The sequence below is a fragment of the Schistocerca piceifrons genome, chromosome X (genome assembly GCF_021461385.2).
Source record: "Schistocerca piceifrons isolate TAMUIC-IGC-003096 chromosome X, iqSchPice1.1, whole genome shotgun sequence".
NCBI classification, from domain to species: domain Eukaryota; kingdom Metazoa; phylum Arthropoda; class Insecta; order Orthoptera; family Acrididae; genus Schistocerca; species Schistocerca piceifrons.
Genome location: NC_060149.1, coordinates 927,309,839 through 927,327,332, shown reverse-complemented (window position 1 = coordinate 927,327,332; position 17,494 = coordinate 927,309,839). Strand labels below are relative to the sequence as shown.

The 17,494-nt window shown below is 39.4% G+C and overlaps 1 protein-coding gene across 1 annotated transcript in view; it reads left to right on the top strand.

The window, feature by feature from the left end:
• Nucleotides 1-17,494, top strand: part of LOC124722970 — a 464,760-nt gene that overhangs the window by 286,415 nt on the left and 160,851 nt on the right. The window contains exon 9 of the mRNA XM_047248137.1: nucleotides 6,345-6,553. Within this exon, the coding sequence (XP_047104093.1) occupies nucleotides 6,345-6,553 (209 nt within the window). The remainder of the gene's footprint in view (nucleotides 1-6,344; nucleotides 6,554-17,494) is intronic.

The following is a 17,494-nucleotide window of genomic DNA, read 5'->3' as shown; positions in this document are numbered from 1 at the left end:
TTTGCTTATTCAAAATGAGGCATGAATTATTATTACTGGCATAAAAGTGATCACTGTAATTTGCAATGAGATCCTTTTTTTAAAAATTGATTTTTTTTTTAAATAAAAGGTTCATTCAAATGAAACCTGGTCAGTGCATCTAACTTTGGTTAACACGTAAGGTGGCACCATGTAACTATGGGTATGGTGGCTGGCACCATCTATTCTTAGAGAGAATGACGTGGGTGCGCCATTTTATGTTGCATAGTGTCAATGTGGTTTCACACTGAAGAGAAGGTGGTCACACAGGTTATCGTCCACTACTGAACATGCAGGCGAGTAAGCAGGAACAACGAGGAGCGATTCGATTTTTGGTGGTGGAGGGAGTTGGAGGTCATGAAATGTACCGATGGATGTAGGCTGTGTACGATGAGTACCATCTGAGTCATAAGTGTGTGGAATGGCACAAATGATTCCTTGAGGGGCTTGAGTCACTGGAAGATAATGCTCGTCCTGGACAGGCTCATCATGTCATCACATCGGAAATGGTTGTGGAAGTGAGTGCTTTAGTCTTGGACAACTGCAAAATCACTGTGGATGAGATTCATTTGTTACTGGGTATTAGCGTGGGCACCACCCACACCATAATGCATCAACCCTTGAACTTACGAAACATCTGTGCACAGTGGGTTCCCCACCATCTGACTGCCGAAAAGTGCCATACTTGAATGGCGCTGTCTTTGAGTCATCTGCAACATTATCATGAGGAGAAATACAACTTTCTGTTGTGTATTGTCACAGGTGAGAAAACATGGTGTCACCATTTTGAACCGGAAAGCAAGCATCAGAGCAAGCAGTGGGAACATGCAACTTCACCACCTCCAAAGAAATCAAAGGCTGTGCACACCACATCTGGTAAGGTCATGATGTCCTTTTTTGACCACAAGGGCCCACTGCTTGTCGAGATCCTGGAATGGGGAACCGCCATCAATGCCCAGCGTTATCAAGCCACTTTACCGAACCTTAGACGAGCCATCAAGTCTAACCACCAACACATGTTGTCCAATGGTGTTATCCTCCTGCATGATAATGCCCACCCACATAAGGCCAATGTGGTGAAGACAACATTGCAGCAGTTTCAGTGAGAAATGCTGGACCATCCACCGTACAGTCCCAACCTTTCACTGTGTGACTTTCATGTGTTTGGATCTCTAAATCAAGCCATTTGTGGATATCGATTCGCAACAGATGACAAAGTGTGTGACTGGGTCCAAGCCTGGGTTCAACAGTAGCCGACTAGCTTCTTCAATGATGGAATCGACCGGCTAGTGTTGCTATGAGATAAATGTACCATTTTTGAGGTAATAAAATCATTACCATTACTTTACATTAGTGATCGAGTTTCACTTGAATGCCCCTTATATATTTAGCAAGTGGTGTGAAGTATGTCTTGGGCCATTTCGCTGTGTCTAGTCCTATGTAACGTTTATTTGGAACAGATTAGTTGGTGGAATATACAACCATTGCCACACTAGTAATCTCGCCCATTCCCACACTGGTGATCTCGCCCAAGCCACACACCAGACAGCTTACGAACTTAGCGTCATAGGCCAAATCCAGAATGAATCTGAAACTGGCTAACCCCTCTGTTTGAGCTTGGCCCCAGCCAATGGCCAGACCCCCTGCCCCCCGTGCCCTGCCCCCCACCCCCCTGAGATAATGGAGCCAGTGGCTGCGTTTCACACATTCGTGAACCAACTTGTGCAAAACGGCACCACCACTGTGCACATCCTGCCTTCCCCCACCCATCCAGCTCATGGCACAGTCCGCCTGCCACCTTTCAGTTCTCAGGAACCCTGGCTGTAGTTTGCCTCTGCTGAAAAAATTTTCACAGACTCTTCAGTGATTAGTTGCACTACCCATATCGCTCTGAGGGTCACTGCAGAAGTGTGTGACATCATAATTGCCCCACCCAGATTGCACAAATTGAATGTGCTCAAAACCAATTGATATCATGGTTGACTTTGTCATCAGAGATGCAGTGCGCACACACATTATTTTCAACAGAGGTATGCACCAATATGTGACCCTCACAGCTATTGCAACATCTGTGCTCTCTGGTTGAATCCACAATAATTTCAAATAACCTGCTGCTCATAAATTGGCTCACATGCCTGCCCGCTGTCATCTGTATGGCACTGGCTATGCATGACTACATGAATATTGATGCAACAGCCATCACTGCCAATAGGGTGTTTCAATCACTCAACATCCACTCTGTGATCACCGTAACACAGCACCACGACCTCCTCTCCACAAAGCTGTCTCCACCCGCAGTGTCCATTTCGTCATCCGCTACCCCCTCTGGTGCCCCCATGGACAGGACACAGCTTATGGACCAGATGATTGCAGAGATGAATAAACTCATATCCTGCCCAGGCATGCATGCATCACTCAAACCCCACACTGTGCCTGACACCACACGGTGACATTCGTGACTACACGGTAAATTATAACAGCCAAACAGTTGCAGGATAAAGATTTATTAAAATCCTTGACCACAGTTTCGGTATATCTAAATATACCTTCATCAGAAGTAAAATACACTAAAATCACATCCTGCAGTGGAGATACATAAAACAATCTTGCCAAAGGTGTTGTCAGTAGTTAAAACATCATGTTTTAACTACTGTGTTTCGCAGGGATCGAATGAAGGGTAGAGCCACATGTCGTAACACATCTGAAATGTAACATCCACTGTTTAAAGTGCCGTCAATGCGAACATGAGGTGACCGAGACGTGTAACCAATGGCACCCCATACCATCACGCTGGGTGACATGCCAGTATGGCGATGACAAGTACACACTTCCAATGTGCGTTCACTGCGATGATTCCAAACACAGATGCGACCATCGTGATGCTGTAAACAGAACCTGGATTCATCCGAAAAAATGACGTTTTGCCATTCGTGCACCCAGGTTCATCATTGAGTACACCATCGCAGGCGCTCCTGTCTGTGATGCCGCATCAAGGGTAACTGCAACCATGGTCTAAGAGCTGATAGTCCATGCTGCTGTAAACGTCGTCGAACTGTTCGTGCAGATGGTCGTTGTCTTGCAAACATCCCCATCTGTTGACTCAGGGATCGAGACGTGGCTGCACGATCCTTTACAGCCATGCAGATAAGGTGCCTGTCATCTTGACTACTAGTGATACAAGGCCATTGGGATTCAGCACAGCGTTCCGTATTACCCTCCTGAACCCACCGATTCCATATTCTGCTAACAGTCATTGGATCTTGACCAACGCGAGCATCAATGTCGCGATACGATAAACCACAATCCCAATAGGCTACAATCCGACCTTTATCAAAGTCAGAAACGTGATGATACACATTTCTCCTCCTTTGTCACCAGAACAATGTTTCACCAGGCAACGCTGGTCAACTGCTGTTTGTGTATGAGCAATCAGTTGGAAATTTCCCTCATTTCAGCACGTTGTAGGTGTTGCCACAGGCACCAACCTTGTGCGAATGCTCTGAAAAGCTAATCATTTGCTTATCACAGCATCTTCATCGTGTTGTTTAAATTTCGCATCTGTAGCACGTCATCTTCATGGTGTAGTAATTTTAATGGTCAGTAGTGTATTTTGCAATAACATTCAATAAACATTGTCCAACCACACAGATATTGTCCATTTCCAATTAATATATTGAGCTGTCAAGCTGAATGTATTTCATTTTGTTGTTAAAACCATTTTCGTTATCTGTCAGTATTTTTAATTCACAAAAGAGGAGGCCAATTATTTTTATAGCTGCATACTTATGTGTTCTTGCCAATCCTTGTTGCAATGCTCTGATCTCTTTGCACAAGACTTTCTTCAAAGGAGGTTGTTCTTATACTGTATTCCACATCTACATCCACATATATACTCCGCTAGCCACCAAGCGGTGTGTGGCGGAGGGCACAATTCACGCCAAAGTGAGATTTGTAATGCTCTCGTGCTGGCTAAATGTACCATTCACAAATCTTGCCGCTCTTCTGTGGACCTTTTCAATCTCTTGAATGAGACCCAACTGGTAAGGGTCCCATACAGACAAACAATACTCTAAGACTAGACGAACTAATGTATTGTAAGCAATTTCCTTTGTTGAAGGACTGCATCGCTTCAGGATTCTACCAATAAACCACAATCTAGAGTTTGCCTCCCGTTACTTGTGTAATCTGATCATTCCAATTGAGATCATTTCAAATAGTCACACCCAGATACTTGACAGATGTTACCACTTCCAGAGACTGGGCATTTATTTTGTACTTGTACATTAATGGAGATTTTTGCCTTGTTATACACAGTACGTTACACTTACTAATATTGAGAGATAACCGCCAGTCATTACAACATGTATTTATTTTATGCAAATTTTCATTGATTTGTTCATAACTTTTGTGTGGTAGTACTTTCCTGTAGACTACAGCATCATCGGCAAACAGTCTAATGCCACTGTCAGTACCATCAACCAAATCATTTATGTAAATTGTAAAAAGCAGTGGACCTATTATGCTGCTCTGGGGCACACCTGAAGTTACGCTTGATTCTGTTGAAGTCACCCCATTCAGAACAACATACTGCTCTCTGTCTGCTAGTAAATTTTCTATCGAGCCACGTATGTCATCGTATAGACTGTAAGTGTGCACTTTTTGGAGCAAGCGACAGTGCAGAACTGAGTCGAATGCCTTTTGAAAGTCGAGAAATGTGGTATCATCCTGGTAGTTGGTATTTAGAGCCTGTTGTATATCATGCACAAAGAGGGCCAGCTGTGTCTTGCATGACTGCTGTTTCCTAAAACCATGCTGGTGTCTACAGATGAGCTTCTCAGAGTCTAGAAAGGTCATTGTGTCTGAACACAATATATGTTTCCATGATTCTACAACAAATCGGTGTCAGTGAAATTGGCCTGTAATTATGTGCCTCCGATTTTCTACCTTTTTTATACACACCCCACTCACCCTCTCTTCGCTCCATCTAGATAATTTTCTTCTCCTCATTCATTTTTCTTTCTTACTGTTCCCTTTTACATTAATTTCATTTACATTTTAGTTTAACTACAATAGATTTCCACAGTTCTCTGATATGACAGCTCCCTTCTTTTCAAAAAAATTATAAACTTCTTTGATATGATAAAGTCTCATTCTTATTCAGAAGTAATATCTGAGTAAATTATTTTCTGATGTTTGAGCTAGTGTTCCTTTGTCTTGCAGTCTTTCGCACAATCACTTACAAGCTATTGGAACTCCTAATAAATGTATTTTTGCAGAACATGACATGTAAAACCCTCTATATAGTTTTAGTCAGTTTTCACAGTACACTGCCTTCAAATAATGTGCACCATAAATGTTCGTAAATAAATCATAAGTAACAGCTACTCTAATGAATTTCTTAAAAAGAGTTAAAATATGTTTTGATAGCTTTTTACAAAATTGAGTATTTACAAGAAGTTCCTGTATTCCCATTCATACTTTTTACTTTAAACCAATAATTCTTTTATAAGATGCACTCACAAATTGCAAATACAATATTAGACCAGCTGTCTGGCTTACTACACACACATGAAAATTTGTGCTGGCTAGGAACTTGAACCTGGATTTCCTGCTTATTGTGAGCAGTCACATTAACCACTGCAGCTAGCTGTACATGCCTCATGGACTGCTCCTAACTTACTCGTCATGGTATCTACATCCCATAGCACTCACACACCATCTGTGTGATTCCCCGCATAGGGAGAGAAATTGTTTTTCTCATCCATTTGTCTTGCTTTGGCATTTGGCATTTGATGGTGGCTGTATAGGTCGATGGAAATGTTCTTCAGACATGCATCTGTTAGACTCACAAGAATGGTGTCCAAGCACTATGGGATGTAGACACAATGACATATGGAGATTTGGATTGTCCAGGAGGCATGCACAGATAGCTGAAGTGGTTAAGGCAGCTGCTCATGATAAGTAGATAAATCTGGGCTTGAGTCCACAGTACAAATTCTGATGTATCTATAGTAAACCAAACAGCTGATACAATATCATATTCACAATGCATGTCTGAAGGACATTTAAATTCAACTATATAAACACTGCACTAATTATATTTAATACCAATAATTATTCTTTAAAACTTAATAATTTTAAATGATATTCAGTTGAAACACTTTATTTGTTTAATCACATTCACTCATTTTTGTAACAGTCTGATTATATTAATCTTATGAACATATCTTTAATTCTTTTTTAATTTCCTTTGTTGCATTTCAGAAAGAGTGAATGAAGAATCGTTGTTGCTTCTTGGGCATTAATATGCATGAATTTCTGTGCAGGAGGTGGAGCTTTGTACGAATCATCACAACAGCAAGTGCAACAAGGCCAACCCTGTGCTGCAGTGCATGGCCAAGTACAGGGACATGCCCACCCTGTCATGCTTCATCCTCCTCCTTCTCGAAGGCAGCATTCAGCATTGAGGGCTAAGGCACTTGAAGGGGAAGGTCCTTTCTCCAACCACTGTAGGAGTTTTGATACTCAGATAAAAGTAAGCCACATACATATTTTTCTGGTGGTTCTGATATTCAAATATTTTTGTTTCCTGGTTTGCCAAAGAGAATTCCTTGCCTGTTACTGTGAATAAGCAGTTAACAGATAATGACATTTAGTGGTGTGTATCTAGTTAAAAGTATCATATTATAATATAAATAACCATACAGGATGTTGGATGAATCACTACCAAATTATTGTGTATACAGTTTTATGTCTCATACTATAGAAAAAACACACACACACAAGCACATGTGTGCGCACGCACGCGAGCAACATGATACAGTGGTTAAGCAACTGGTGAAACATGTTTCAGATCCCTGTCTGATTAGATGGCCAAACAGGAATTTTCTGTGGTTCTCCTACATGAAGACATTTATATTCATGCTCATTAGCGTTTCACATTTAATTTTTATCCATCTGATATGAATAAAATTGTCATCAACTTAGAGACTGATTTGAAAATATATAATATAATCGACTAGGGAAAATATCTACTCATAAAGCAGCAGCATGAAAAAGCACTTAAGAAAGATATGAAAACATATCAGCTTCCAAAGAAGATGTCCCCACCATCTGGCAGAAGTATTGAAAGGAAAGGAAGAGGGATGAAGAAAAAGGACTGATGAGATTTAGGAATTGGCAAGAGTTATGAGAAGTCACCCAGAACAAAATTGATTCCTCCCATACCTTAAGAACAAGTAGCATGAAGTCATTCTCCACAGCAGTGAGAACTGCTGTGATGTGGAATCTGACTGGGTCAGGGTTAATTGGTGGTTGACTCAGGGGTCAATGCTGGGGCCACTTCTGTTTCTTATGAATATGATAGTCTTCTAATATGACAGCTGATTCTAAAATATTTCTGCTAACTGATGACACTAGGTCAGTAATGAAAGATATTGAATGCAGTATAGGCAATGTATCAAATAATGCAGTTCAAGATGCAAGTTCATGGCTTGTAGAAAATAAATTGATGCTGAATCACAATAAGACTCAGTTTTTATTATTTTTATTTTTTAAATTTTTTTTCCATGTGTCACAAACAGGTGGTACATCTGTACTTAATACAGCTGTCACCAAGTTATTCGCATTCAGTAAATTTAGTTTGATCAGTTTTCTCTAATTCTAACACATTATTCAACTAAAACTGACATTTTGATTATGCAGACTGGACATATGGTTAGTAAGTCTGAAGAATCTAAATTTTTACATGTACAGACAGATGATGAACTGTCATGGAAAACCCATGTTCAGGATCTTGCTCAAAAACTGAATACTGCTATGTTAAGCAATAAGACAGTATCTGCAGTAAGTGATAGTTCAACACAAAAATTAGTCTACTTTGCTTGTTTTCATTCACTTATGACATATGGCATTATATTCTGGGATAACTCTTCTCATTCACAAAGGGTATTTTTCATTCTGAAATGGGAAGTTCAAGCATTATGTGGTGTAAACCTCTTGTCACTGTCTTTTTGGAAGTCTGGAAATTCTGACATTGGCCTCTCAATAAATATTTTTTTTTTAATGTCATTTGTTGTTATGAGCTTATTCCCAAGAATTAGCAGCTTTCACTTAGTTAATACAAGGCAGAAATCCTAACCGCATTTGGATTTCATCTCCTTAATTCTGGTGCAGGAAGGCATGCAGTATTCAGCTGCATCCATTTTCAATAAGCTACCTCAAGAATTAAAATATCGTAGCAATATCCTGCAATATCAAGTCTGAGCTAAAGAATTTCCCCTTGGCTGCCTCCTTCTTTCTGTTGAGGAGTGCCTGAAAAAATTAAGCAACTTCCTGTGTTATGTTGTTGAATATGCAAGTATATACTCAGCAGCTTGTTGTGTGCATGGTATTAATGTAAACTTTATTTTATGTATTATTAACTTCTCTGGTGTTAATTTCATGTATTGACCCATTCCATTACCATAGAGATTTGCTTCTCAGTTTGGTACTATGGAACTAGACATGTAAAACAAAATAAAAATAAAACCAAAGGATTTAAATAAATGACTATACCACAGGTATCAGCCCTACCATGCCTGTATGGACTTCCCGTGGCGGGATACCAGTTTTGGTGTGGATGTTCTCAAAGAGGTCAGGTCTATTTGTTGCCATTAGATCCACTGTATTTCCGTCATGGGTGGGGTTCCTAACTACCTGTCCTAGGTTCTTTTCAGAGAAGGCATTTAATAGTGTTTCACAGAATGTCTTATCATGCCCACCACTAACAAAACTGTAATTCTCCAAATTATTTTCTCAAGGATTCAAGTTTCCTCCAATGATTTCAGTATAATTGTGGAACTTACACACAAGTGGACTGAGATTTCCTCTAAAGATTTTGGTTACATCAGGAGATAAATCTGGTGGACAATACAAGGATACAATTATCATTTTATGCTCATCCCTCTACTGAGTCTTGCCCAAATGAACTCACACGCAGCTTCAATTTTTATCTCAATGGATCTGAGTTTATTGTCTATTGTGAAAAATACACCACCTTAATTTCCCATTTACCTCTCCTTTTAATATACACTTAAATCTTTCCCAAAAATCTCACTGCTATCAATTACAGGTTTCAACCAGCTCTCTATAAGTAGTATTATGTGAGAGCTTCACTGCTTTTCATGATCACTTTAAACTCTGGCACTTTGTTGCAAATGCTTCAGTACTTTACCATTAGGATTTTAATACTCTCACCTGTGGAAGGCATTTGTTTTGATGCTTTCCTACAGCTATTGTTATCTGGATTGGATGGAGAGTCACCTAATCTGAAAACCTTGTTAGCAGTCTCTGATGTGCAGTGCATGCTTGACCCATTTAGGAAGACCCTACAGTTCTCAACCGTAAGATGACAGTCCAGATAGTTGCAGCCTAGAGAGTCACAGAACCTCTGAAGTCTCTGGTTGAGTCCTTCCACTTGACTCAGAACCAAACGGCCACAATCAGTTTTGGGGACAATGCTGCAAATTGTGAACTTCATTGAAACTCCAGGCACAAGAGTGGCCTTCTCAATCTTCTCTGCCAGTCGCTGGAATGACCCAAGTATGATCTCAAAGCCCAGATGATGGGCATCATTTGTTCCAATGTGCACCACAATCTGCAGCTGATTCACCCTGTTCCCTCAGTGTCTGCTGGAATAGCCTCTTCAACATGTTGATTATTCACCATACATTTGAACTGCCTACAATTAATAAACCCCTACCCTTTTGCATTTGCATCCTCTTGACACTGAGCATAACAGGTTTCCCAAAAGTGAAGTGATTCCCACTGGCTCACTTTCAGTATCGGTGAAAGACAGCACCTCAGACTTGTTGGTTAGGGAGTCAGTACAACACCCTGAGTCCTCCCTGGTTCCCCATCTGCCCTGTACAGGATGCCTAGATCTACCATTGACATGCCACTTGCAGTCTGGTGGATGAGTAATGACAGATCCTCTACCTTCTTCAGAGGAGATGAGAACCACAGGAGAGGACAGTACTTGAGGTACCTCTGGTACTGGCATCACAGGTACATTACTCTTGGGAGCTCTTCCAGCACACTGATTTGCAGCAGCTGCCAATTGTTTGACAGTAGTTATGGTGGTTTCAAGCTGCTTATGAATGTCAACCAACTCATCCCATGTTTGAGAACAGCATTCACAGTAGGGCTGCATTTTGGCTGATGTAATGTATTACAGGCAGTCAACAAATAACTTTAAATTTAGCCTACTGATTATATTTTAATCTGTTGAGCTGAAAAGTTGCTAATTCCTGTTAAGAACTGAAGTAAATACACAAAACAAGATTTCTATTAAAGCAACACAAAAACCTGTGGTAAAAATTGCTAGTTTCCTAAAATGTACCACGAATATAAAGAATCCCTTGTGCATGTAGTCACCAATTCATTTGGCAAACACAGCATTGTATCTTGAAGCACTGTGAGGAACACATCAGATGTGTATAACTGAGACACACAGAAAAATCAGCAGTGACAGAGCATAGTGTAATGAAGAGCACACTTTTGACTACTAGAACACCAAATTGCTGTGCCGAGCAATTATCTACTGAGACAACATTACAAATAAATCCATAGAAATATGGATCTACATGAATCTCATCACTTCTGCTTGGAAGCTCTCTATAGTGACAATATTATGAGAGCACACACTATGCTATCCAGCATGTAAGACACTTCTGGAATGCCTATGCAGAAATTTGAGCACAGCCTCTGACCCACCTGCCACTTCCCACCCCTGCATCCCACCTGTTCCCTGCCCAATGGCTGCACAGGATCCAGCTGCGTGTAGCCAGGTGAAGAAAGCTCACCACTAGTGTAGATACGGGGACATCTGCAAATCTCGGTAGTTTTCCCAAAGATGATGAGTATGGAACTCATTGAAACATCACAATAACTTAATGCTACCATTTGGCTGGAAACCTGAGAGCTTCTCATCAGTAGTATATACGGGGAAAGTCTATGTCATGTACACCAGATATAAATTCCTCAAAATAGTTGATATGTACATTTTTAGAGACTTCACCAAATGACAATGTCACAGAAGATGTGAGTAAAACAGAGGTTCTGCTGCCAGCAACAAACAGTAAAATAACAGATAGTGTTTGCTGGACTCAGGCAGTCAATAAATTAGGAACTAAACACAGAAATTCTAGAACAGTTGATTACTATGGCTTCTCATATTTGTTGTTGTTGCTGTCGTCACCATCTTCAGTCTGAAGACTGGTTTTATGCAGCTCTCTATGTTACTCTATCCTGTGCAAGCCTCTTCATCTCTGAGTAACTACTGTAACCTACACCCTTCTTAATCTACTTACTGTATTCATCTCTTGTTCTCGCTCTATGATTTTTACCCCCCACACTCCCCTCCAGTACAAAATTGGTGATACCTTGATGTCTCAGAATGTGTCCTACCTACGAAACTGTTCTTCTAGTCAGGTTGTGCCACAAATTTCTTTTCTCCCCAATTCAATTTAGTACCTCGTCATTAATTACATGATCTACCCATCTGATCTTCAGCATTCTTCTGTAGCACCACATTTCAAAAGCTTCTATTCTCTTCTTGTGTAAACTGTGTATCGTCCATGTTTTACTTCCATACATGGCTACACTCCATACAAATATTTTCAGAAAATACTTCCTGACACTTAAATCTATACTCGATATTAACAAATTTCTCTTCTTCAGAAATGTTTTTCTTACCATTGCCAGTCTGCATTTTATATCCTTTACACTTTGGCCATCATTAGTTATTTTGCTGTTCAAATAGCAAAATTCATCTACTACTTTAAGTGTGTCACTTCATAATCTAATTACATTAATTTGATTACATTCCATTACTCTTGTTCTGCTTTTGTTGGTGTTCATTTTATATCCTTCTTTCAAGACACTGTCCACGCCATTCGGCCACTCTTTCAAGTCCTTTGCTGTTGCTGACAGAATTACAGTTTCATCAGCAAACCTTGAAGTTTTTATTTCTTCTCCTTGGACTATAATAGCTACTCCAAATTTTTCTTTAGATTGCTTTACTACTTTCTCAGTGTATGGATTTAACAACATTGAGGATATGCTACAACCCTGTCTCACTCCCTTTTCAGCAACTGCTTCCCTTTCATGCCCCTTATAACTACCATGTGGTTTCTGTACAAGTTGCAAATAGCCTTTTGCTTCTTGGGTTTTACCCCTGCTACCAAGAGGGTATTGCAGTCAATATTGTCAAAAGCTTTCTCTAAGTCTACAAATACTAGAAATGTAGGTTTGCCTTTCCTTAATCTACCTTCTATGAGAGGTTGTAGGGTCATTAGTGCCACATGTGTTCCTACATTTCTCCAGAATGCAAACTGATATTCCCCAAGGTCAGCTTCTACCAGTTTTTCCATAAAGAATTCTTGTTAGTATTTTGCAACTATGACTTATTAAACAGATGGTTCAGTAATATTCACACCTGTCATCACCTGCTTTCTTTGGAACTGGAATTACTACATTCTTCTTGAAATCTGTGGGTATTTTGCCTGTCTCATATGTCTTACACACGAGATGGAAGAGTTATGTTGTGGCTGACTCTCCAAAGGCTATCAGTTGTTCTGACAGAATATCGTCTTCCCCCAGAGTCTTGTTTCGACTTAGATCTTTCAGAGCTCTGTCAAATTCTTCTTTCAGTAACATATCTCCCATCTCATCTTCATCTACATCCACTTCCCATTATGTAATATTGCCTTAAGTTCATCTCCATTGTATAGACCCTCGATATACTCCTTCCATCTTTCAGCTTTCCCTTTTTTGCATAGGACTGGTTTTCCATCTGAGCTCTTGATATTCATACAGGTGGTTCTCTTTTCTACAAAGGTCTCTTTAATTTTCCTAATTTCCCCTAATAATATATGCCTCTAAATTCTTACATTTGTCTTTGAGCTATTTCTGCTTAGTCATTCTGCACTTCTTGTCAATCTCATTTTGTAGATGTTTGTATTCCCTTTCACCTGCTTCATTTACTGAATTTTTATATTTTCTCCTTTCATCAATTAAATTCAATATTTCTTGTGTTACCCAAGGATTTCTAAGAACCCTTATGTTTTTACCTACTTGATCTTCTGATGCCTTCACTATTTCATCTTTCAAAGCTGCCCATTCTTCTTTTACTGTATTCCTTGTCCCTGTTCTTGTCAATCATTCCTTAATGCTCCCTCTGAAACCCTCAATAACCTCTGGTTCTTTCAGTTTATCCAGGTTCCATCTCCTTAAATTCCTACATTTTTGCAATTTCTTCAGTTTTAACTCACAATTCATAACCAATGAATTGTGGCCAGAGTTCATATCTGCCTCTGGAAATGTCTTACAATTTAAAATCTGGCTGTGAAATCTCTGTCTTACCATTATATAATCAATGTGAAACCTTCCATTGTATCCAGGGCTCTTCCACATCACCAACCTTCTTTCATGATTGTAAATGATTGTTAAACCGAGTGTTAGTGATGATTAAATTATCCTCTGTGCAAAATTCTATTAGGTTGCTTACTCTTTCATTTCAGTCCCCTATTACTATTAAATTTTTGTCTCGCTTTACTAGCTAAATATTTTTTTTATCTCATCATCATCATCATCATCATCATCATCTGCGGAGCTAGTTGGCATACAAGCTTGTAATATTGTGGTGGGTGTGGGCATCATGTCTATCTTCGCTACAGTAATGTCTTCACTATGCTGTTCATGGTAGATTATCCACATTGTTATTTTCTTATACATCATTGAACTTACTTTTGCAATACCCCTATTTGATTTTATATTTAGAACTCTGTATTCATCTAACCAGAAGTCCTGTTCCTCCTGCCATTGACTTCACTAACTCCTGCTATATCCAACCTTAACCCATCTATTTCCATTTTTAAATTTTCTAACCTACCTGCCTGATTAAGGGATCTGACATTTCATGCTCCAATTCATAGAGCACCAGTTTCATTTTTCCTGATGATGACATCCTCGTGAATAGTTCCTGCCCAGTGATCTGAATGGGGGACTATTTTACCTTTGGAATATTTTATGCAAGAGTTTGTCATCATCATTTAACCATACAGTAGAGCCGCATGTTTTTGGGGTAAATTATGGCTGTAGTTTCCCTGTTCTTTCTGTCATTCACAGTACCAGCACAGCAAGGCCATTTTGGTTGATGTTACAATCCCAGATCAGTCAGTCATCCAGACTGTTGCCCCTGCAATTAATGTAAAGGCTGCTGCCCCTCTTGCTACAGTACAACTGTCTGTATTGCTGAGGCATGCAAGCCTCCCCACAAATGGCAAAGTCATTGGGGAGGGAGACCTCATATTATGCTATATAATGTATCAGAAAACAAGTTGTAATCCCATTGTAATTTATAAAATATTAAATTCAGGAAATCATCTAGCATCTTTGAGGAATCTGCAATCAGAGTTCATAAGAAAGCAGACAGAGCATCTCTGGATAACTTTGCCTACACTTTCAAAAGGATACTTCATGCCTAAACATGAAATCAAATAATATATGTAGTATTGTGACCTTATGTGGGCTCCACAAGTAAAACAAAGGTCCTAGGTATACAGAAAACAATATCACTTTTATTTTAACAATTATAAAAGCCTTGCTTCATATAAAATCCACTGATGTTACAAATTGTCTGTATAAAGAACATAAATATCAGAAATTATATAAATTATGTCTTGAGCTTATGGCAGACTGACAAATCTAGAAGTTCCACAACAAATGTGAACCATTATCACTTTTGAGTGAAATTAGAACAAATTCAAAAATACAGATAGACCACAAGGAGACAGCTGCCCATTAGTCACAAGCACTAAGTTCGATAAACCAGCAGATGCCAAATCCTTGCACCTGAGTTTACAGAGGCCAAGTTGCTGAGGTGGATGTTCATGGCTGACTAATGGCTGCTTCTTGTCATGGCAAAGGCATGTAGTTCTGGTTCAGGCAGCAGCTGGAGCTGGCTTGCCAAGGCTGGGCAGTGGCCATAATACTGCATAGGCAGATGGATATGGCATGGTCTGTTTGCAGGTACATGACTTAGTGGAAGCAAGTACTGCTGAGTTCACCGCACCTCCTAGTGGTGGTACAGTATCCAGCTGTAGGGGGATTGATCACTGTTCGTTGTGGTGCTGGCTGTTACAGTTTCCCATGAAGGCAAACTGGTGTTATCATCCAGCAATGATGTGTGCTTGTTTCCCAAAGACAGTTCACCTGCAAGCTGGTGTTTCTGCAACCTGCTGGACTTGCATGTTATATTGATGGACTATTGTCCCAACACAGCATGTAGCTCATTGCAGTAAGGGTTTAGACAAGTCTCTCTACAGTTATGGCAGTTGAGAGCATGGGAATGAAGATATGCAGTTGTTTTGAAAATAAGAATGTAATCTTTGTAACACTGTTGAATCCAAGGAAATATTTAATATTGTTCCAAGAACATTTTTATCAGAAATCTTTATCACTACATATCGGGAGAGAATATTCTATCCCTAATACAGCCTCAGGGGAATGGTAGGAAGTTATTATTGAAGAGAAATTATCAAAAGCCAGACTATCTTCCAGTTTCAAAGGTTTCTCTCATGGGCCTGTTGCTGGACCTTAACTGTTCATTATTCATTAAACTGAAGTAGCTACAGTTGTGCCTTGTGGTGTGGTACTATATTTAGATGGCACAACAATCGTAACATGTGATTTTGACATTGAATATTTCCAATACAGTGCACAGGTAATGATGAAGAGGTGAACCGTTTGGTTTCAGACAAATGTAAGACAAAAAGTTACAATAAAATTGGACACATTATATTCATGTGAATGCTCCCTGTTCTGATTACAAATCAGTCAAACTATTAAGATTTCACTTATACCAAAAGCTTTGCTGGGATACCCACACACAGGAGAACTATGTGGCAGATTAGCTAGTGTCATCTGTCTGCATTACAAGCTAAGGAATTATTTCAGTAAAGAACTCATAATATATGCAGGTTTTGAATTCTTCCCTCCCATCTCATTTAATGGAGTACTGGTATGGGCTACTTCTATAGTCTCAAAACTAGTGTTTAAATGAAAAAAGAAAGACAACGGGTGCAATGCCGAACTTAGCCATTTGAATCATGTGGAGATTATTTCGAACAACTTAATATAATGACAGTACTTAGCCTATATATCTATAATACCTTTTTATTTATTAAAAATATAAGTAAGTATTACCAGAACTGGATACAGTTAACTTGTCATATTCTAGGCATGCAAGAACCTGTAACAGCTACAAATCTCTTGGTCTTGCCTACTTCCGTGAATTATTTGAAAGTACCAATAAATCGGTTTGAAAGTATCATTGAAAAATGGATGAAAAGTAAAGTATTTTATGCTGCCCATGAATTCTGGGAGTGTGTGAGAAATGGTCTACAGTTCTTATTTTAATCAGCTATAAATAAATAAAATGTAGTATGTAACCATAATTCATACAGTGTATCTCTTTAATATTATTGTCATATACCTTCTGCCATTTACTTAACTGTTTAATTACACTATATAACAAGAAATTGTTTATGTCAATGTAACAACACTTTCTGAATAAAAATGACCAGTGGAGAATGAAAATGACCAAAGTGTGACCAGACAACAGCTATTTTTTAAATATTTATGATATTCTTGTTTTTAAAAGACATAAAATAGAAAATTGTTCATTCATGTACTTCAATTAATAATCACCAAATAGCACCCATTGTCATGTTTTTTTTATTAGTTTTACATCCATTTTCTTCGTTAGTACCATAGGTTACTACCAGATAACACTCAATTGCAAAATTATTCCACTGTTTTATAGATTACTCAAAATTGGTTGTATGTTTTTTTGTTGTGTCTTATTTGTCTTGTATCCAGCTCCATGGAAACTGAATGCCCGTAGGAGGTAATGGACCTAGATGGCCATTAGAGGACATAGTCTTGCCGCAGTGTTGCACTCGCAGTGTGAGCATGCCACTCGTCTCACCACATGAATACGCCAGCTAACAGTGTGCCTCACAACTTATATAAATACAGCTGCCTAGCAAACAGTCAGCCATTTCTGTACTCTGGTCTGATATTGTTGGTTACTATCATCATTGTACTATGGACTACTGGATAACAACCTTGCTTGGCACTTGGTCTTTCTCTCTGGTTGCAATTTTGACTTAGCTCTTTGCCTGTTGACAACATTGTGGTGAAGTTTTCTGCTTTGCATTTCATTGTTTATGTACTTTTCTTTGGTCTTGTCCTGGTCTATGTCCTATCTGCTGTCAGTCAGCTGTGTTTAGCTCAGCTACAACTTAATGTTGTGTTCTGTCCACAGGAGGTCTGATGACCTTGCTGTTTGTGCCCCTCCCCCAAATCAGCGAACCAATCTTCTGCAGGCAGCCCTTCCACCTTCCAGCTTGAGGTGTTCTTTCCTGGGTTC